Here is a 21,930-nt window from a genome sequence, read left to right on the forward strand (position 1 = left end):
GAAAGCGCCATGTTAGCTATCTAGCCTAAGGTACAGGACCTCCAGGACCGAACACTTCCAGACACAGGATTTACCGACATGCGGCTCCTCGCTGAGCAGGAAGGAAGACTTGGCGGGTTCAGCAACGACATGACCTCCTCTAAAGGAGAAAATCCTCCGACGGGGAGCACACATGCTTCACATTCCCCTTGGGCTCCATCTGCCACATCCCGAATCGTCATCCCCATCACTCCATTCGATCCACCAGACCACTTGCAGCCCGGCCGACAAAATATCGAGGCCAGGGCAAACGGGGAATTACAAAAGGGACTTGATCTCCTGTCGACCAAGGCTGTATGACGGAGAGATCAACCCTAGTGCCTTTCTATAACAACAATAACAACACGCGAAGAACGAAGGCTCCCTAGGCGCATGCAGCTTCATGTCCCTTGCATGTGATAGCACCGGAAAGGAATGAAACAGGAGACCTGACTCGACTTCTCACACCATCCGTTCGTCAGCCCCGTCGATAGATTATTTATACCCAGCAAACCGCGGGATAAACTCCCATAAGAGAACTTGAGTGGTTTGTCTGCCCTGCCCTGCCCAGCCAGATCTTCCCAGACCTCTCCTTTTCTACGCATGATCGCTTCTCTCTTTGTCGACATCATCACTTGAGACGATCCGACGACGAACGCGTCCATGTGAGCTTCCTTGGCCATGAGTTCCCAGCCCCTTCACTACCCTCTACTACGGACATTTTACGCCCCAGGCAAGAGCCATGGAGGCCGGAACAACCGAGACAAATAGATGAAAGAACGGGACGGGAGATGAGGGCCTGATATGTTCAATGGAATACACGGTAATACGGGCCATCTCATTGACAAGATACCTACCTAGGTAGGTACCTAGGTATCTACACTAGATAGATAGTCGAGATCGGTATCCCATGTATATCCGCATAACCCATCCACTCCCCATCCCATAACCTGGAATATGGAAATCTGCTGTTGGCTCGTTGCCACTGTCCTGGTTTTCCAATCCATCACTGTATTACTTTGACCTGGGCCATATTCCATGTCCCAATCCCGTACAACGACCAAATTCTCCCCAAAACTGCAATCGCTCATGAGCAAGGATCGTCGAGAATTGAATGCTTCGCTCAATAGCGGTAGTTGCTTTTGGAGCCCGCGAGAGCCACTGGTAACAATCTCTTGACTCGCGCTTTTCAAAACATGAGGAAACAGCCTCAAACAGTCATTCCAAGACTTTCTTGGTTCTCAACGCTTCCTTCATAACAAGTCAACTCACCATTTCCGACTCGTTCTCTTCCTGGAAGTCGCCCCTGAGTGAATAACTCCCCCAGGTGCAATAGCAATTTTCGTCACACTGAACTCGTCTCAAGTCCCAACACTGCCAATCATGGCGCTCGGAATGCTTTCATATGGTGCCGGTTGTACATTCTCGCCAGCTTGAACCATTCTCGGGCTCATGGCTTGGTTGTCATCACCACCTCTCCTGCCGCGACTAGGAGACCTCGCTCGACCCGTGAAACTTCTTAATTTGTTCAACAACTGACCCCCCGAGCCGCCACTTTGGTTGTCGTTTCCGGACCGTCCTCGTTTGTGACCTGTGCTTGAGGGTAGAACTCCGGCAGACAAAGGCAATGTGTTGCCAGCATTCGAAGCGGCATCGTAGAACGTAGTGTGGGTGGGGAAGGCAGACATGGGTAGCGCCGCAGCTGTGGTATCCAATGGCTCAAAGCCGCGTGACTTGGAGAGGTTAGGACTGCCTCCAGCGTAAGAGGACGCTTTCGCCAGAAGCGGAGGCGGAGGAGGTGGCGGTGGTGGTTGAGCGAGGTGTTGCAACTCTGGAAGAATAGGTGGGTTCTGCGGCGGGGAGGATGTAATGTTTGCTGCGCCTGCTGTCTCAAGAGTCCCTAAGGGTGGAGTTGCCATTGTGCCTGGGGGCACCTCACGCGGAGATACACGCGCAGTGCGGTCGCGAGATGTACCTCGACTCCGAGAGTTCGCGCGAGCTTCGGCTCCTTTGCTGCTTGATCTACTACCCGCGATGCGACGGTCGTAGGCGGGATGCTTGGGTATCTGAGAAAGGAATTCCAAGGAAACTGGTGCACGGGCGGAGCCAGGTCTGCTGATGTCTTCACGGATCGGCGGCTGGTAAATGTCGCTCGTTAACAGCTCCGTACCGTCGGCGCCAGGATCCGGTTGGGCTTCTTGAGCCTCGCCCACTGGGACATCGATCTGCATAGCCCGGGGCGTTCCTGGCCTCGCGTCAACGAGCCCGAGACCGGATGGTTGTCTACCCAGACTACCATCTTCGAACGAAGGCGTAGTGATCGGCCCCTCGTGGGTATAGGCCCTTGTGAGCGGTGGCAAGAGGTTGCTTGTCGAAGCTGATTTGTTGTGTGCAGAGAGCTCGCTTGTAAGAGGGACGTTGGGCACAGAAGGTCGCCGGGTTAGAGGGTCCCTCGAAGCTTGAGGCTGCTCTGCCCGCAACTCTCTCCTTTCTCGTTCTGATGTAAATTGAGGCTGGCTAGCAGACCTTGGCATCAGGTCCTGCGCAGCGAGTATGCTGTTCAGTGTGCTCATGTCCTCAGGATCGTCAGGATGGGCGCTTCGGTCGTAGGTCGCGTCACTGGGGCGGCGATGTCGGCGGTGATGCTCACTGCGGCTTGCCTTTCGACTCAGTGTAGTAACCTCTTCGGCTTGACGGCTGCGGGATCTGGTACGTAGTCTTCGTCGATCGGGTGATTTATCCCTCTTTGCACTCGTGTCACGATGCGGTTGACGACTTGTGCTTCGGTGGAGGCGGTGTCGGTCTTTGGAGACTAGCCTCAGCGCGGAATCTTGGTCGAAACGGCTTTGTCGGTCTTCTTCAGACGGAATCATTGGTCGGGGCGATGATGGAGAACGGTGCCCTAGATTCTCTTTGCGAGAGGAGCTTCGACCTCTAGGTGAAAAGATTGCAGGGTCTGGGCTTTGCTGCCGACTTGCGCCGCGGCTGCCCGTCTTGCTTCTTGGACCAGTGTGTCTAGAATGTGATCGCTTGCGAGCTTTCCCCCCTTTTGCAGTTGATTGAGATCCACGACGACTCAGTTTCGACATACTTCCAGGAGTCCCCGATCGATCAACCCCGGAGAAATTAGAACTATACATCGAGTCAAAGCTTTCGACGCTGGTGCTGTACATGCGTAGATCCTCTGGTGACATCGGGACTGGGGAAGAGGGCGAGCGTTTGCCTGCTGGAATGGTTCGTCGGGGTTCTCTCTCACCACTATCCTCCACGTTATTGGCCCTGCTCTTTTTCCGCTCTGATTGGTCGTCCCTCGACTGCTTGCTAGTGCCGCTATAACCACGAGCTCGAGAATGCTTTGTATAATACTGAGCTTGTTCAAGACTACTGATATACTGATCGATGCTCCGACCGGTAACAATGGGACTCTTGACGCTCCGGTAACTGAGATCAGTGGTTGGGGGGCTTGTCAGGTCACCTGAAGTATCGAGTTGGGTATTTGAGTACGATCCCATGGTGGCAGGCCGGCTGATTGCGTCTCCATAACTGGCAGAGGGCAGGTATTCTTGGTTCGAAACATGAAGAGTTTGTATCGAAAGTCCATCAGGCTTTCGACTCTTCGACCCGGTTCTTGCTCGTGTCGTGTCCATATGCCATTCATCTTGCCTTAATCCGACATCGAATTGCGTGCTGTGCCCCGGAAATTTGATAGCGGTTTGTGGTCCAACGGCTGTCTGGGGCGTTTCCTTCACTGGGGTGGTAAGTGGTTCATATCGTGCGGATGTCAGCAATGTCAAAGACTGCTTTCCTCGTTGTGGTTCATTCACGGCAGAAGCTTGTTGCTCAACATCTGCCGCCTTGGACGATGTCATCTCAGCAGGAACAGACACAGATCTCTGCGGCAAAGGACTTGAGAATTGAGGTGCCTCGACGTCGACAGGTGTTTCCCCAATTACCGTTAATCGACTTGGCTGGAAACCCCCCGGTGTCGCGGTCTTGGCCGAGAGGGCGCTATTGATGCTGCGAATGTTGTTCAGCCGGTAGGAACCTAGACCACCAGGTGATACAGCAGATCTATCAATGGCGGATTCCGCAATCGGTGTCACAGCAGGGGCGACGGTTGGTGTCCGGTCTTCAGGCTTAAGTCCAGGGAATTTAAAATTGTTATTTGGTTGGGTTCCGAAGGAAGTGATGAGTTTCAAAGCCGAGGTTTGAGGCGTTATCCTTGTCCCTTGAGCAGCGGCAGTCCTGAATGGTGTGGGTGGTTGATGGATAGCCGACAGAATATGAGGCGGAGGCATGGCTACTGGTGTTGGAGCGTCGAGTGTCCGCCGTCTCTCCAAAGTCTTCTGGAAGATGGCAGGATACTCCATCGGTTCCAACGGCTGCAGGTGGGCTGACTGTGGACTTGAGACTGGTTCCATTATCGTTCTTGTGGCAAGTTGAGCATTTGGTGAAGTCCAAGGATCGGAAACTTCGACACCAGTACACGAGAAGCATCGGATAGCAAGTGATTGCTGTGAGTTCTCGACAACGTGTTCACCCCATCGACGCACCAGATACGACTGCCTCTGCCAGTCATCTGGCGTGACAAGACAGGTCAGTAGGACGGCCTCCATGTATTGATTCCTTGACACATAGACTTCGATCGCATCACTCCGGTCACCCAGTGCGAGCAGAAGAGTAGCTGCAGCATGGACATCGCCCCTTGCCAGCAGCTTCTCGATGAAGACTTGAGTGATCTTCTTCGCCCCCACCTGGTTGCTAATTGTTCCCAAAGCCAACAGCATCCAGTCCAGACTGGAGACAATTCCCGTTGAGCCCATAATCTCCGCCAGGTAGTCGGGATCCTCATCTAGCCATTTGGCGAGGAAGATGGCGTTCTGGCTTTCACTGGGATGGCGGCTCAACTCATCGCGAATAAGGTCTTGGATGTCTTCTTCCCAGCCGAACACAACACTCAGCATCTGCCTTCGCAAATCGTCAGGGGTCATGTGGCTTTCATCAAGGGACCTAGGGGGTCGATACGGCACATCATGTAGCCGGGCCCTAGTGTAAGGGAAGAGCTCTGCAACCAGCGCCTCCTCAGGACTCATAATGACTTCTTGCCTCAAGCGGGATCCTTTCCTAGCTGTCCTTGAACTTGCAGGCGACTGGGGTTGGTGAGGCAGACTGAGCAGCTGCATGGAGTGCTGGTTCATAGTTGGTTGTGACTGAATGCCAGTGTCAATTGATGTAGTTGTATAATCTGTTTTCCCGGCAGGTGAGATGATGTCGTTAGCCCCGTTCTTCAAACTACCTTTCTGAGAACTCAGAGCTGATCGAGGGCTAGGAATGTTGTTCCGTTCATGCCTCGCTGCCTCAGAGGCACGTAGTTCACGCCGGGCCCGAACAAGAGGAGATGCAAGCTCTTCTTCGCTTTCAGACGTCGTCCATAATGGCCCTCTTGTATCCTCTGGCGGGGTCGGCGGGACAGTTAATGGCAAATGCCGTATATTTGCGACCAAAAGCGCCCTCTCGACATCGTATTGTTGCACTGTATAGTCTGGACCCAAAGTGAACAGGGTTCCTGTCGGTCCGTGACAAGCGATGGCTCGGACACCGTCCACTGTCGGAATGGGCTCGAATGTGACATGCTTGGTTCGCACGTCCCAAGACCAGGTTTTACCTTCGATGAATTGAACGATTCGTCCATTTTTAGACCACGAAATCCAATTTCGACCCGGGACATAGGTGTCGGTACGCTTCAAGACGCGAATAACGCGGGGCGCCTCGGCTGTGGGTGGCTTGGACACGCTCCAGACTCGCAGGTCGCCGTCAGCTGTTTGAGTGGCAAGCATGTCGGACTTCTGTTTCGACGATGAAGCGTGCCATGTCAAAGAAACGATTGGCGACGGCGCGCGGGGTGTTGTCAGAGTATGCAGAATCGTGAATGCTGGTTGTAATGCCGCCAACAATATGGACCCATTCCTATATCTGCTGATTGTAAGTATAGTTTCGTCACTCTTGGACTATGCAAGTTACCCACCCGATGGCATATGTTTTACAATCCGAAGACGGGGCTATCGCGGTAATGGGGTCGAATATCGTCCGCGCCGAAATATGCTCACTTGTTGCTGGCTCGAACAAAATAACCTCCCCCTTTGCGTTACCTTGTAGGGTATTAGCAGAGGGCGGCAATTGGGCGCCGGGGCCATATCAACTTACCAAAGGCGACATTCCCGTTTCTCATCCAATGCGCAACTGTCAAATCTTCATATGACACAAAGCGGGAGAGCTGCTCGCCAGTGAATAAGTCCCAGACGATGGCCGTCCGTCCAACATCGTAGGTGATAACCAGCCTTCCAGCCCCAGTTTCGCTGACATTATCGGCAGATATCAGTCGAATATCCTTGGAGTGCTTTTCAAACCGACGCTCAACAGCTAATGTATCATGATGCAGACATATGACTGTCGAACCGTGGGCGAACAGGAGAAGCGCGGCAGTTGATGCGCATGGTTCGAAGGCGGCATCTTGGGAAGACAGATTCGTCTGGGGGACAGGTGGGAGTATTACTCCCTTGGATTTGCCCGAGATAGATCTCTGTCTGGACAGACCTGGACCTGCAGACATGTTGAATCGAGTCCACAGCGAAGGGGAACTGCGACGGCGGGTATCAGCACCTTTATGAACGGTAGTTTGTAGGACGATATGGCTTCTGAGTACCTCTTTCGCTGTACAGTCCCGGCTTATGACGATGGCATGGCCTCGACGAAGATTCACCTGGGTATTTCCAAAGTATCGGTTATTGGGATCTCGACTGGACTTTCGGCCGTGGAACCAGGGAGTGGCTAGCGACAGGATATGTTCCTCCTCTCTTTTTCTCCTCCGCGATTGACTTGTTGAAGCCCAAGGACGTACAAATCGATGGGCGCCAACGTAACCGCGGAGGGCTCTCGGTCCTGCAGACGAGCTTATAGGGTACAAGACAGATCGGGCGATATCGTGGTTAGATCAGGAGAGGAAATAAGATTCGGGGAAATATTGCCCAGCGGGCGTAGGTACCGGAGACCGTTAACCAGATAGTACGAGAGAGGTGGTTCCAGAGGAAATGAACTGCTGAAACAGAAATCTCTCCCAGGTTACGGGATCACAGGCCCAAGGGACCGTCAAGTTCCACTCGAAAGTGAAGAATGAGGCGCAGCGCAGCGAAAGCAGACAAAGGCAATTGACAGGAACTGTAGCCATTCGAGAAGTAGGTAGTCATGGCTATCGAGGTACCAACGACATGATGGAAACACAGCTGTGAAGCTTTACTGGCCCGCGGGCGCTTGATTGCGGCCCCGCAGCGAGCGGCATGTGAGCCTGCATTAATTGGGCGGCATGGTCGAATCATGGCAAATCCTGCTTCTAGCTCGAATGCAGGTTGATCTGGGATGGAAGACAAGAGTGAGGATTCAGAAGGAGGGTGGGATGAGAGGTGGATGGACAGGCACGAGATGATGCTCGGGCCAGGCTTGGGCGCTTACAGCAGCACGATTGGCTGCCACCTGGTCGCCGTCACACGCCCAACTTCAACCGACCCATGCATCTCTTTCCAATCACAATAACAAGCACACTCAAGACTCGACCGCACTGTTCCCTGTCTAACTTTCATCACTTTGACCATTGCACCCCACTGTGATGCAGCGGGCAGAGGGCCCCCATCGACTCCAGTTGTCCCCAATACCAATTCGCACCGCCTAATCTCCTCACAAATTGCCTCAGCGGTTATACAACTGTGTACATTGGAAGGTCTTATATATCGCTACCGTGGACTGTCTCTCGCTTGCTGACCTTGACATCGCAAGTCCAGGTCGGAATCGCACAAATTCTAAGAAGATAGCCCTCGAGCGCCAGAAGTGTCACAGCTAGACTTTATCGTGTTGGGACAAGTTGACCGTTGTTCGATCTGTTGCACCTTTCACAGAATGACACGAACCTGACAAGAGACCAGCACAGGAATTTTTTCGTGGGGAAATAATGAAAGAAACGGTTCTGCGCAGGTTGGCAGCGTACTAATCTGCTAGCTAACCTGCCTTACCTGCGTACGCGGACAATCTTCAGTTCGGCTATTCGACCTTGTATACCGAGTCTGCCCCTCCACAAGCTGCACGAAGATCTAAGTTTAGGGCCAGTTCTCTCCCCTAGGTCTTCGATAGCTATATGAGCCTCTCCCGTTGTCGCGAAAGGGACCCCAAGCCCAGAGGGTTTCTGACTTTCCAACAAGACCGGCGCGAGCAAGGCCTATGACCTGCAGTGGTGCCCGTGGTTCCCGCGACGAGCGGGCGACGGAAGTGCCACTTCTCGTTGCGCTGCCAATCGCTACCTCCCTTGTACAATGCAATTGATTTCCTTTACAAGTGCAGTTATAATGGAATGTTCAGAGTCGCAATGTGCAACGACTGATATTCACAGAAGAAGAGCAGATACGATCAATGAATCGGAGAATTGACGTCGATCGGTCGCATGGAGACGCGCCGCAAGCCACGGGGCGAGCCAGCTCCAAGACTCGAGAGTCCGACCCCCATGCTGCCCTTTCTGTGGTGGCGTTGTGAATGTTTCCAACCGTTTTCCCACAGGTGATGACCTACAAGCCAAAGACAGCCGAGTTGTTTCCATCAACGTTCTTCCAGGCTCCTCATGCTGTCTGCGAGACGTCTGTCACGTTCGTCACCTGTCTTCAGCAGACAATCCAAGCCCTGGACTTGGCCCACCCCCAAAGCTAAAGCACTGGGTCGATGAAGAGTGTGGAACAATTTCATACGGGGGAGTTGCTGGGTACTCGGCCAGAGTCATTAGGCTTGAGGCGGCCCAGCACGCTTCTGCATCTAAGCGCCCACGCTAAAGGATGGCCATCCTCAGAGCCAATCGGCAGGCGGCCGTATCCCAAGCTGCCTGTGTGAATTTTCGACGTTTCCGGCCAAAAATCACGTTCTCCACTCCCGGCTCAGTGTGAGGATGACGAGGCACGTACGAGGTACTGCAGACGAGAGCATACCAAGAGATCAGTTGTTGTGTGTCCCAGCCGTCATATGTTGTGACCAAGTACCAACACGACTCAATGCAGCTTCAAGGAGTAATAGCTGTCTGCACGTGCCTGAGGGTGACGCTGCTGCAAGAATTTTCCGCCCTCTCAGGTCTACTCGTACTAGGTCGAGGGAGGACAAGGCTCTCAGCGCAAAGCTAGTGAGTCTCAGTCGTTGCTGAAGTTAGGTACCACTCCTACAACGCAAGGTCCTGTCTGTTTTCGGCCGGTCTTTCGTTTTCTGCAAGGCGCACCTGGGTATTTACCTGGCTTGGGTCGAAGTCAGCTCCTGTTGCGTCAAGATGATACCAAGTCGTTCGTTGTCTCATCTACTCCGCTGGACCTGCAACTAATGGATGCTCCTCTCCCGGACGCCTGCGTAATATGACGCTGTGCTTCGGTAGCCTCTCTCTCCCAGCCACCCTTTACCTCAATAAGCAGGGATCTTGTAGACCAACTCCTTCCATTTTCCAATCTTACGCCACGAGGGGCAAGAGTATGGGAGTTGCGTCCGTGTGTAACACCTAGGAAGATCGTGTCGCCTCGACAGAAAAGTCGAGTATTCGTGTGGCTTGCTACTCCAGCTCAACGCCACCAGGTTGAGCGGTGTGATGTCTACGCGACACCGCTGCTACACAGCGATCATACCACCACCAGTTTTGATTCGAGGCTGACGGAATATATCCGAATGGAGAATCGAAAATCCATTGCAAAGGGATCTGGTTGGTGCTGTTTCCCGACAAAATCCGTACGACCAGTCTGCCCGACCATGAGCATGCTAATACCACAGAAGACACTGAAACTGTCCAGGTGTTCGGCTGCCAAAATGATATTTTGATAGCATGCAAGTCGCATTGGGACTTAGTGACACACGTTACCCTTGCTTCGAGTCAGGCATTACTTCGTTGTCATGCTCTCAGCCGAACGAAGGAGATCGGACACGATTGTTTATCGACTTCACAGCAGCTGAAGTGTCTCTGTCATTACAATCTCTGGAGAACAATATCGCCCGCCAGCACCAGTGATGAGGTTAGGAATATGTTACTGGTAACGGTTCAAGTACTCTTCGAAGCCTGCTTGTATCCCAGGATTTGGAAGACTTCACAGGTGATCTTATCGTCTCAATCCCTTCCATTGGGGGGTGGAACATTAGCCACTGACTCGAATACAGTATTGTGTTCAAGAGCAGAACTTCTCTTGGACTTGCCAGTACCACCTTCCTGGCAGATCGATCTCGGGGAACCCTAGCCTATGGATCAATGGGCTCGTCTAGCATTAGTTTCGCCGACAGGTACTTCGATCTGGAAGGCCCACTTGCATCATTGATCGATGAATGGTTCGGACGATCTTCTTCTCTTTGCAACACTGCTGAAGCGTCGCCATTCTGCTAGAGGAAAATGAACCCATGGTCTCGTCTCTTCACTCTCTCGACGAGCTCCATTAACATTGGAAGCTCCAAATGCCATATTACCGCGCCGTTGTGGTGGAATCCCCCGGGCTCGCCTTTGACCCAGTCCTGCACCATGCAACCCGACAGAAGACCTCCCAGTCCATCTTGGGGATTGCTTTTGGGTTCCACAGTCGACAGTAAGGGGCGCTTCATTTCGAAGGAGTGACTATCCCATTGCATGCGATAACGGCATCAATAGAATGGGGCGCTCAAATGAATGGTCGGTTTGGCTTTCTCGGTTCCGCACGCCCAAAGCTCATGGGATATCTCTTCATCACGTGAAAATTCGACCCCAAACCAAACTTGTTTGTTGTTTATTGATCAAGGCGAATCATCCTTGGAGATTTCCTTTTTTTGCTGGAGCATGGAGTTGAGGATTCCCTGCAATCGTTCAATCTCCCTGATCATCTGTGCGGCTACCATGACTGAGTCATCTCTTGCTTGCTGCAGGATTTTACACTCAAACTTGAGTTTGACAACCTGGTTTTGAAGCCTTCTGATGTTGTCGTCGACCTCCGACTGACGTAAGTCGCACACAGGCGGCCGTCCCCGACTATTCTATCACGATACACACATGAGGAGGGCTTTTCCCACAAAAGAGTGACAGGGCGATCTTACAGAGTGAGTTCCCCGCCGTTTCAGGCCCCGTTGTTGAAGAGCTGTACAACTGCCCATGTTCGCTGGAGTCCGGCTCTGATGAAGAAATCCGCAATCTCTGGGGACTCCTCGATAAATGTATTTCGTACTCGGTACTGCGCATTGACCCTGCATACATGCGGAGCCGGGCAACTCTGGCACTGAACGACAAGACACCAATCATGGTGCTCAAATCCCTACCAGTTTCCCGCGGATCGAGCATTTGGTCGAGGATCGGTTCAGGTCATCCAATTGAGAAGGTCTTTGTAGCCACTTGCTCGTCTACATCAGTCTAGATTGGTTGAAGTTCGTTGCTGGCTGCCGTTGGTGCCGTCAGATGTCTGCTTACATAGCGCTTAACTCAGGATCTATTTTGTGCCCACCAATCACAGGGTTCGGGATACGTACCTTTTCTTCACTAGAGTCGAAGCTGCTTCCCATGCTATTGGACGGATCTCGCACAATTCATGCCACCCTTCTCGTTGTCAGTTTGACTGGAGAGGCTTGCTCGGCCTGTTCCGTCTTGCCGGAGCTGGGAGCCACCTTTATAGGTCAATGAAGGTGCGGCTCCGAGCTTTGCCTTTCTCCTTCTAGGTATTTGACCATGGACTCGTTTAGGATAGGGTAACAAGGTGAGCATGGACAGGAATATGCGTCTCTGCTGAGCAGATTTGCATACTCACCTCAGCTGTTCCCCCCCCCCTGGCATGTGCCACGCGAACCGCACCACAACATCCAATGATAGCCTCGGCTGATCGATTTGACAGTGGATGCAGAATCATGTTATAAGTCCCCCATGGCTCGAGACGTCACAGCAAATGATTTGCAAGATCATAGATGCCCATCCCGAACGACCCAGGCAGCAGATGTCGACTTGTGATCGCGATTTCCGGACACTTCAGCCAGCTATCTCGAGGATATTGAGCTCTCCTGGGGATGGACGGACACGATGCCAGTGACCTTCTTTCTGCTGATTAATGTACCACGGGAGATGTACCCTGCGTCATCTTGGCGACAAAAGGACACTGGAAGTCGGCGGATGAGTAAGTCATTGGTGAGGTGACCAAGAGCTATCCCTCACCAAGCTGGAGACAGTGTTGGGGCGCTTTGTAATTGGCTTGCAGGTCTGTGTTAAGCCTTACTTGAATGCCTTGCTTTGGTCCTAGAACGCTCGCAAGGTCCAGGGAAGCAGTGAACGAGATTCCATGTGGCAGTCCCATCTTGGGAAATTCAACGCATTGCGCTTTCGGGACATCAAAGCGAGTGCTGCGAAGTGACGGATACGCGAACAGCGAATCCATTCCGTTTCTGCCAGCCACCACCGAAGCACCGGACAAGTGTCTGATCTGAGGGAACGAAGGTAGAAAACAAGCGTCTTGTCGGTGCATGCATTCCTGCGGACAGGAGGGTCGTGAATCCCCTTGTTACCCGAAGGATTGACTCCTTCCGCGTGAACCTTCCCCCACAGGATTATCCACAGTTTTTCAGGTATCTCTGCGAGATTTCGGAACTGGTATAGCGAAGAGACCATTTTATTCGTCGTCAGAAGAAGCCTATTCCTGCGAGGCGTCGCTTGCTGTTGGCTTTCGAGCTTGCTGGGGTGCGGATGCGAGGGCACACGCACGTGTCACAGTTGCAGTGGGTCGAGTTTGTGCCTGACTAAACACTGTGAGTCGGTAGGTGTATGTATACGCCAGAGAGACATATGTATGTGTACGAGTAGTGATGTATCCCCAGCGGCGGAAGAGTCTGCTCGCGTTGTTGATTGAAACTGCGAAGTCAACATTCGGGGCAGCCAACATACTCTGGGTAACACACGACACAAGGGTTTGAGCGTGTGAGATTCAGGCTGTTGCGTCTGTCCAATGTCCTCAATCCAAAAGGACTTCAATAGCTGCGTCTGCTTCCAGTCCGCCGGATGCCAGGAGGTCTGTACAAAATTCGTCTGAACCCAAATTGTACCAACGTGGGCATGAGACTCTGGGGAAGGTGTTACGGCTGAATGGCGGCGGTTTAAGGATGGGAATTCCGGCGTCACTGACTACCGTGCATGATGACCTTTCTGTAAGTTAGGGGATACCGAGGTAAACAGAGGATACCCAGTGCATATGGAGTTCTTTGCTACAGTCGATGAGTGGGTGTTGAGTACAAGTCTGGGTCAGGGGCGAGGCTGAGCTTGTCTCAGGTGGTCCAAATGATCCACAGTATAATTAGTGCGGATCATTAACGCCACAAAGTGAAGTCGCTCAACTTGCGGCTTGCCAAAGTCGTTGATGGCCTTTTTCGTTTGCAAAGCTGCGAAATTTCCCCAAAGCTGCAGTACACCAAGTATCATTCCAGGTCTATCCGGAAAATCATTCATCTCGATACGACTACTTTCTTAGAATCCATTTCCATTTCCGTTTGCATTTCTGCTTCTTATACTCTGCATTCTTTACTTCTTGTCGTCATACACAGAGTGCCGCCACATCTCTCCAGGGCCTGCCTCTCCGTATCCTCATCATGAAGACCTCGACGATCGTGTCAATATCTGTCGGGACGGTAGTCACAGGCCTGATTGGTGCGTCGATGCCTCACGAAGGGAAAACATTCTCAGCTGGACTTTTGGCAACTGACTTTCTATCAGCATATGCCGCGTACTTCGATTACAGGCGGAGAAACGACCCTGAGTTCCGGAAAGCCCTGAAGAAGGAGTCGCGCAGGCAAGCCCGATTAGCCAAAGAGGAGGCCGAGTTCCAAGGCAAACAGAAACAGGAGGAGATCAAACGGACTGTTCAGGAGGCAATTGAAGAGGGCTTCCCGACAGACATTGAAGAGAAGGAGGCTTTCTTCATGCAACAAATCGCACAGGGGGAGGCTATGGCCAGTGACGGTCTGTACAACCATCACCATGGCCTGTAAACAGTATGGACTGACTCTACTTTTCAGGTTCTGATCCTATCGGTGCCGCGCTTTGCTTCTACAAGGGACTCAAGGTCTACCCCGAACCTCAATCACTCATCGGCATCTACGATAATACCGTCCCCAAGGAGATCCTCGAGATCCTCGCAATAATGGTTGCGCAAGACAAGAACCTGAAGGTTGGCTCCTTTGGCGCTGGTAGCGAAGGATCCGACAGTGGCCCGGGCGTCGAATAAACCCACCGCCCGCTGCAACGCGACGAAGAGCGACGAAAAGTGTACCAACAAAAGATTTTTAGTCCCTTTTTGTGGCCTATGCCTGGATGGAGCCACTCTTATTCAGACTTATTCTGACGAATCTCGCCTCCCTGTACTAAAGAAAGGCTCTATACCCTGCGCCGGTTGAGGGAATGGGTTTGCTCCAACAAGCGTTCTGACTTGGACATAATTTCAATCATCGCGCCCCTTGGCCGATCATCTCAATGAAAAGACTTTTACGGCTTGATAAGTGCTGGCTACTCACAATTGCGCATCGACTTGTGTGCGTGTGCTGTTTCTCAGAGGTCCCAAACATTTTGTTGTTGCACTGCGCAGGCTGATGTGATTGAGCGACGAACCGCACGTGAAACCCCTGGCAGGAACATTGATATTTCCCTTCTGATGGACAGCTTGTCGACTCGCCGCTAATCACTGCTTGCGTTACTCATATCGAGACTGCATCAGCACGCCTCGAGTGCGTCTGGACCTTGTTGGCGTGTGAGGAAGCAACTTCGGACCCCTAGAACATCTGCTCGTCTACGGCCGAAACAGTCTCAACACCGAAAGGAGTAGCAGTCTTTCCCTTCAACCATCATTCTGTCCATGATCTCCTATGGTATACCGGGTACAAGCAATTTGTTTTTGCGTATTAGTCTGCTGCCCATAGACAGCGTGCTTTCAGATGCCCAAGTCAGTTAGCCTAGAGACGGCCCAAGAACCGCCAATATCCGACAGTTACATACTTGACTGCTTTCATCGCCAGCGGATTCCTCCGTGTCTTTCACAAAAGCATTGGACCACCGAGCCTCAACCTTTGGAGGTATGGATTTAGATGCGTCCTACTCCTACTGCCCTTGGCAGTTCACGTCTTGTCAGAGGGCGTAGATCCACATTAGGTTCGACTTGTTGTTTTACCAGCATGTAAACATTTTCATTGCCAGTAAGTTACCAGTCTGTACTCCCTTTACATCAGGAACGAGGTCGACTTTGGCACAAATAATTTGGAGCGGATGCTGGCAAGCTACCACAAGGAATCAATCTAGAAGAAATGGCAGTCATGGGTCCACACCCCTTGGATCCCCTCACGCCTCAAGAGATCTCTCAAGTAAGGATGGCTCTCGAAGTATTCCTGCAAGCGATCACGAATTGACCCGGTTCCAGACCGCGAAGCATGTCCGCGCAGCGTTTCCCGATGGCGAAGCATATTTCCGGGTCATCACCCTCGCAGAGCCTGTGAAGGCCGAGATGGTGACTTTTCTCGAGCATGAGCACAGCAAGGGTGGTGGTGTCGAGTCGCAGACGTTGAAAAGGCCGCCTCGTCTCGCCACGGTTCAGGTGTTTCTTGGGCAGCCACGCGACAGCGCGCACTTTTACGAACTCAAGGTGAACGTGGACACCGGAGAGGTCGTGGGCAAGGAGCAACTTCTCGGCCGGCATCCTCACGTCGACGCCAACGATATGCAGAAGACCGAAGCGGCCTGCCTCGGTGACAGCCGGGTGCAGGCCGCGATCAAGGAGATGCAACTCCCCGAGGGGGCCGTGGTCAAGATCGAACCTTGGACGTATGCGACAGACGGGATGAACGATATGAACCAGAAGATCACCATGGTAAGTTGATGGTTCCGCCCGGGAGCGAAACGAAAACGTTATGGCCTTATTTTGAAACCATTGAATTGTCGCGGACCTTATGGGATGGATAGCTGATGACTTGACTTTCTGTGCAGTGCTATTTCTACATGAAATTAATCAGTCATCCGGACGCGAACCACTACGCCTACCCGCTGGACCTCTGTGTGGAGATGTCAGGCGACGCGCGCGTCTTGAAGATCTATCACCTCCCCAACGGCACGTCCAACGACATCAGCACGACGGCGAAACCGTACGACCGGCGAAAAATCTTCGACGACAGCATCGAGTACCACCCAGACCTGGTGCCCCAGCATCGCACGTCCACAAAGCCATACCGGGTCGTGCAGCCGGATGGCCCGTCGTTCACCACCGATGGCAACCTCGTACGCTGGGAAAAGTGGCATCTACGCGTCGGGTTCAACTACAGGGAAGGACTTACGCTCCATGACGTGCGGTATGACGGTCGGTCGTTGTTCTACCGCCTCTCGCTTTCGGAGATGTTTGTCCCCTACGGTGATCCGCGGACGCCGTATGCTCGGAAAGCCGCGTTTGATCTGGGCAACGACGGCGCAGGCTGCAACGCCAATAACCTGCAGCTGGGGTGCGACTGTCTGGGCCACATCAAGTACTTTGACGGCTGGCACGCCACCAGCTCCGGCGACCCCATAAAACTGCCCAACGCGGTGTGCTGTCACGAGATCGACGACGGGATCCTGTGGAAGCACACCAACTTCCGCACCAACAACGCCGTGGTCGCCCGCTCGAGGGTCCTGGTGCTGCAAACCATCATCACCGTGAGCAACTACGAGTACATTTTTGCCTTCTACTTTGGGCAGGACGCGTCGTTGCATTATGAAGTGCGCGCGACGGGGATCGTGTCGACTGTCCCGATCAACGTCGGGGATAAAGTGCCGTTTGGCACAACGGTCGCACCGGGTGTCATGGCTCCATACCATCAGCACCTGTTCTGTCTGAGGGTTGACCCGGCTGTGGCGGGGTGGAAGAATTCCCTCGTCGTCGAGGAATCACACGCGATGCCGCTCGAGAGTCAAGACCCCAGTATCCACAACCCTTTTGGGATTGGATACACGACCAAAGCTGAGACGGTCAAGGAAGAATGCGGTTTGGATCTCGACCACACGGTCAATCGGGTTTTCAAGATCGTCAACGAGGGCGTGACGAACCCCGTCACGGGAGGTCCTGTTGGATATAAACTCGTCCCGTGCTATAGTCAACTCACCCTCGCACACCCGTCCTCGTATCATGCGAAGAGATCCGAGTTCGGCGCCCATGCAGTCTGGGTGACGAGGTACCACGACGGAGAGCTGTTCGCAGCGGGCGACCACACCATGCAATCTCTCGGCGGTGAAGGGATTGCCAGCTGGATCGCGAAGCGCAAGCTGCAGCAGCAGGAGTCTTCGGCGGCAGCGCACAATGCTCCTCCTTCTGACGTCAAGAATCAAGACATTGTCGTCTGGCATACCTTTGGATCCACGCACAACCCGCGCGTGGAGGATTGGCCGGTGATGCCGTGTGAGAAGATGGTCGTTGGGCTGAAACCCGTCAACTTCTTCACCAGGAATCCCGCAATGGATGTCGCGCCATCGACGCAGGAACGCAACCAGAGCGTGCTGGTGACGGCAAACGGGCATTGTTCTTAGCATTCATATTTGTGTGTGTACGTGCGTGTGCATGCATGCATATTTAGAGAATAGAGTAACAATCATCTTTGTCTATCTCCTGAGTGAGTACCTAGTTACCAGTCGCAGCAATAGCAGGAGGTAAATGTCTTGGCATCGATCCTCTTGGGTGTTGTCTCCGCACATACGAGGACAAAAAAAGGACAAAAACCAAAGACAAAAACTACTAGTGGACTACAAAAAAGTTGATCACCCACATCGAACCTGGGACTTCGCATATCTTGCCAGTGTGTAATCTCACATCGCCAACTCCGGGTGGAAGAGCCTCTGCAGAATCGCTTCCCTCAAGTGTCACTTCCAATGACTTAACGTTCCGTAGCGATCGTGGTCTGCACACACGAGTACGATGAACGACCCGAAATTCCGAGCAAGGCACGACTGAACAAGTGGGTGTGTGAAGCGACGCCCAACAGGCTCAAGGTGATCTCCTAACTTTTTGACCATGACAGCCAAGAGACGGATTCTGGGACAATAACATATATCCTGATGAATTATTCTAGTGGGTATACACGTGACTCTAGGTGGGGGTCTTTCGGCATAGTTGCCTGTGTTCGGGCCGAGTGTCACCGACGTGCAGCTTGTCTGCTGTTTCATTTCCCCTCAAACTTCGCCAGTGTCGCCAGTGTCACTACCAATAATCAGCCTCCCTGGACAAGGATTAGTCGATCGCCGTAAGCAATGCAGCAACCCCCCTTTCGCCCTTCCCAACCAGGCCAAAAGCTTCTGGTGCTTCGGTCCGCCGCCGCTACAGCTACGTCGTGTTATGAACGAATCAGTTGTCGATCGGCGCCGTCAGCATGCAAAACTGACTGACATTTTTGTCTATACCTGGTAGAGTCCATTACGAATAGCTTGCAGCAGACCGAGATCGAACCGATCCTAGTCGAACACGGCTATAACGAGGCCCAAATGCCAACAATTGACCCTGCCCGTCGGCGAATTGATGCACAGATATTAGCTCGGCAATATAAGGTCGATGGGGAGGTGATCAAGATTGTACAAGCAGCTCTTTCGCTAGTATGTTAAGACACACATTGGACGTCTACATCCGGGCCGATGGAAGCACAGACCAGGCCAATGTTTCAAAATATTCGATTAGATGATCCTGGGCCTCATCGTATTCTCCCCATGTTTTACTTGAGAGGGGCTGGCTACATGGGTCGGCAATAAGACAGAGGACAAAGCTCGACGTTACAATAATTCTGGATTTGCTATCATTCGTGGAAACGGTTCCGCAGACGCGCCAGTTTGTCCAGATTGGGAAACAGAGAGCGAACTATAAGCCTGGTGGCCTGGCACTTGGATACCGAGGGACAAAAGTCGACTCGACCGTGTTGATGCGAACAAAGACTGGCAATACATACCAGCGGCGCCACATCTGCCCCGCGCCGACGGAGAACTCTCCTCTATGGTGTACTCAGTATCTGTGCCTGTGCCCCCTGCCCCTCCAAACCCCTGTGCCCCTCTATCTACGGCATCCCCCATATGGCAAAGGAGCTTAGATGGGAGGGGGTGGCGGCGGAGACATCACAGACTTATTGCTTGTTCTCGGCCATAATGCCATACAGCTGGGTCATCTGGTGACGGGACAATGACTCTCCGTCCAACAATCATTCTCGTACGGAAAAAAGTCCTCCAGGCGTTTCTCCTTGTAGCCGGCTTGTAGCCACACACTTTCCGTCCGTACAACCCTTCAACCCTTCTTCCGAACCCATCAGGTCTACAGGGGCTTGGCCGTCTGGGCCAGATTCAGACATGGATGACGCGGGCTTGGTCCTCAGATCCGATGTGATGGAAGTCCCGACCTCTGCAACATGTATAGCTACCAGTGCATCGTATAGCTAGAGTATCTTCCTCCAGGACTTGGTTTCGGCTAGCTTCGGGGTCAAGGCAAGATCTGGCCAAAAAAGGTCCAGAGGAATCTTCGTCCGGTCATCCTTTGGGCCAGCCAGAACGGCTCACCGGGCAAAAGTCCATGTTGTACTGCTACTTGTCGTGGTTGTTTAGTCAGTTCCCCTCTTTGTCCTCTTTGCCACATTGTCCCTCCCTGCGCCCCCCCACCATCCTAGTCGCAGTCTCCGCGACCTCGTCCAATCCCCTCACTCAATCTCACAGAACATCGAAACCCTCTTCCACCCTTGAATCACTTGAGGCTTCCAAGCTGTGACAATTCTGATCTCCCTTGATCCACTTACGACTCTCTCGCTGCCTCTCGACCCCGCAGTTGAGATGCGACTCCCAATCACCCCCCCTGCCCTTGGAGGGACGGAATTCCAGCGTCAGCCTACTACATTTGTCCGCTCGACCTCTGGGATCCATTCTCGTGTCTACCCTACTCGTTGCTCGCCGTCTACCTACTGGCTCGGTCAATAGGAAAGCGAAAGAAGATTTGTGCTTGTGGACATCATTGCGTCCATGAGAGTTGGCGCTTCCCCGCGCATGAAGTATTTGAAATAAAGCTCACTCTCTGCCCTCGGTGCTCGTCTGATCTCTCTCTTCTCCTCTTCTTGTTCTATTACAAAAAGTCTGCGACTTTATCCCTTGCCTGTTGTGATACCCATCCCAGTTATTTTTTGTACAAATCGACATTTCAAGCAACCATGTCTCTGACAGCAAAGATCGAGACCCCTAGCATCACGTACGAGCAGCCGCTGGGCTTGTACATCGATGGCAAGTGGGTGAAGGGCGTTGAGGGCAAGACCTTTGAGACCATCAACCCCTCGAACGAGAAGCCCATTGTCGCCGTCCACGAGGCCGGTCCCGAGGGTGAGTGACCTAGAGATCTTGGAGGTGGGGAGCCTGCTGACCACGTTTTTCTCGTGTAGATGTCGACCTTGCCGTCAAGGCCGCCCGCAAGGCTTTCAATGGCGTTTGGGCCCAGACGCTCCCCAGTGTGCGGGGCCAGATGCTGTGCAAATTGGCCGACCTCTTCGACGAGTACTCGGATACCCTCGCTGCGATTGAAGCTTTGGACAACGGCAAGGCCTTGTCCATGGCCAAGGTCGACGTTCAGCTGTCTTCGGGCTGCTTGAGATACTACGGTGGATGGGCAGACAAGATCCACGGCAAGACCATCGACACAGACCCAGAGACATTCAACTACACCAGACATGAAGCCATCGGTGTCTGCGGTCAGATCATCCCATGGAACTTTCCTCTTCTCATGTGGTCCTGGAAGATTGGCCCTGCGATCGCCACCGGTAACACTGTTGTCCTGAAGACTGCTGAGCAGACCCCTCTCTCTGGCCTGTTTGCCGCCACTCTCTGCGAGAAGGCCGGTATTCCCGCCGGTGTTATCAATATCCTCTCCGGCTTCGGCAAGACGGCTGGTGCCGCCATCGCCTCCCACATGGACATTGACAAGGTCGCCTTCACTGGCTCGACCGTCGTCGGCCGCACCATCCTACAAGCCGCTGCCAAGTCGAACCTGAAGAAGGTCACTCTCGAGCTGGGCGGCAAGTCGCCCAACATTGTGTTCAACGACGCCAACATCGAAGACGCCATCTCGTGGGTCAACTTTGGTATCTTCTTCAACCACGGCCAGTGCTGCTGCGCCGGCTCGCGTGTCTACGTCCAATCGGGTGTCTATGACAAGTTCATCCAGGCATTCAAGGAGCGGACGGCCAAGAACGTCGTCGGCGACCCATTCAAGGCCGACACCTTCCAGGGCCCTCAGGTTAGCAAGCTCCAATTCGACCGGATCATGAACTACATCCAGTCCGGTAAGGAGGCTGGTGCCAAGGTTGAGACTGGCGGTGAGCGCCACGGCGAGGAGGGCTACTTCATCCAGCCGACCATCTTCTCCAATGTCAGCGAGGACATGAAGATCATGCAAGAAGAGATCTTTGGTCCTGTCTGCGCCATCAGCAAGTTCGAAACTGAGGAAGAGGTGATCCGACTCGGCAACGAGACCACCTACGGCCTCGCCGCTGCCGTGCACACCACTAACCTCAACACTGCCATCCGCGTTGCCAACGCCCTCAAGGCCGGCACCGTCTGGGTCAACAACTACAACATGCTCAGCTACCAGGTGCCCTTCGGTGGCTTCAAGGAGTCTGGTATCGGCCGTGAGCTCGGCAAGTATGCTCTGTCCAACTACACTCAAGTCAAGTCTGTGAGAGTCCGACTTGGCGGTGCTCTCTTTGGTTAAAAGGGTCAACGTATCTCCTAAAGTGAAAAATGATAAGTCCATGGAGTAATTACGAGAGAACGAAAATGATTCATTCCAACTTTTGTCCCGCGAAAACCAAAAAGGCATGCAAATGAGAAATGTCAGAGCCGGGGGGAAAACATTT

At 53.0% G+C, this 21,930-nt stretch overlaps 4 protein-coding genes across 4 annotated transcripts; 3 read left to right on the forward strand and 1 right to left on the reverse strand.

Moving 5' to 3' along the window:
- Positions 1-1,379: 1,379 nt before the first annotated feature.
- On the reverse strand, positions 1,380-6,628 carry AYO20_03633 (hypothetical protein; the record flags this gene model as incomplete). Its single annotated transcript, XM_022641934.1, has 3 exons — positions 1,380-5,991; positions 6,044-6,167; positions 6,223-6,628. 3 exons carry the CDS (start codon positions 6,626-6,628, stop codon positions 1,380-1,382), a joined length of 5,142 nt encoding a protein of 1,713 aa, XP_022502167.1.
- A 7,022-nt stretch (positions 6,629-13,650) lies between these two features.
- On the forward strand, positions 13,651-14,285 carry AYO20_03634 (hypothetical protein; the record flags this gene model as incomplete). Its single annotated transcript, XM_022641935.1, has 3 exons — positions 13,651-13,708; positions 13,775-14,020; positions 14,077-14,285. 3 exons carry the CDS (start codon positions 13,651-13,653, stop codon positions 14,283-14,285), a joined length of 513 nt encoding a protein of 170 aa, XP_022502168.1.
- A 1,078-nt stretch (positions 14,286-15,363) lies between these two features.
- Positions 15,364-17,596, forward strand: AYO20_03635 (hypothetical protein; the record flags this gene model as incomplete). The annotated part of the gene is made up of 3 exons (XM_022641936.1): positions 15,364-15,411; positions 15,468-15,914; positions 16,031-17,596. 3 exons carry the CDS (start codon positions 15,364-15,366, stop codon positions 17,594-17,596), a joined length of 2,061 nt encoding a protein of 686 aa, XP_022502169.1.
- Positions 17,597-20,235: 2,639 nt separating this feature from the next.
- On the forward strand, positions 20,236-21,785 carry AYO20_03636 (aldehyde dehydrogenase; the record flags this gene model as incomplete). Its single annotated transcript, XM_022641937.1, has 2 exons — positions 20,236-20,401; positions 20,461-21,785. The coding sequence occupies 2 exons, from the start codon at positions 20,236-20,238 to the stop codon at positions 21,783-21,785; spliced, it is 1,491 nt and encodes a 496-aa protein (XP_022502170.1).
- Between the last annotated feature and the right edge of the window lie 145 nt (positions 21,786-21,930).

Source organism: Fonsecaea nubica, assembly GCF_001646965.1.
Source record: "Fonsecaea nubica strain CBS 269.64 chromosome Unknown Scaff17, whole genome shotgun sequence".
Classification (NCBI taxonomy): Eukaryota; Fungi; Ascomycota; class Eurotiomycetes; order Chaetothyriales; family Herpotrichiellaceae; genus Fonsecaea; species Fonsecaea nubica.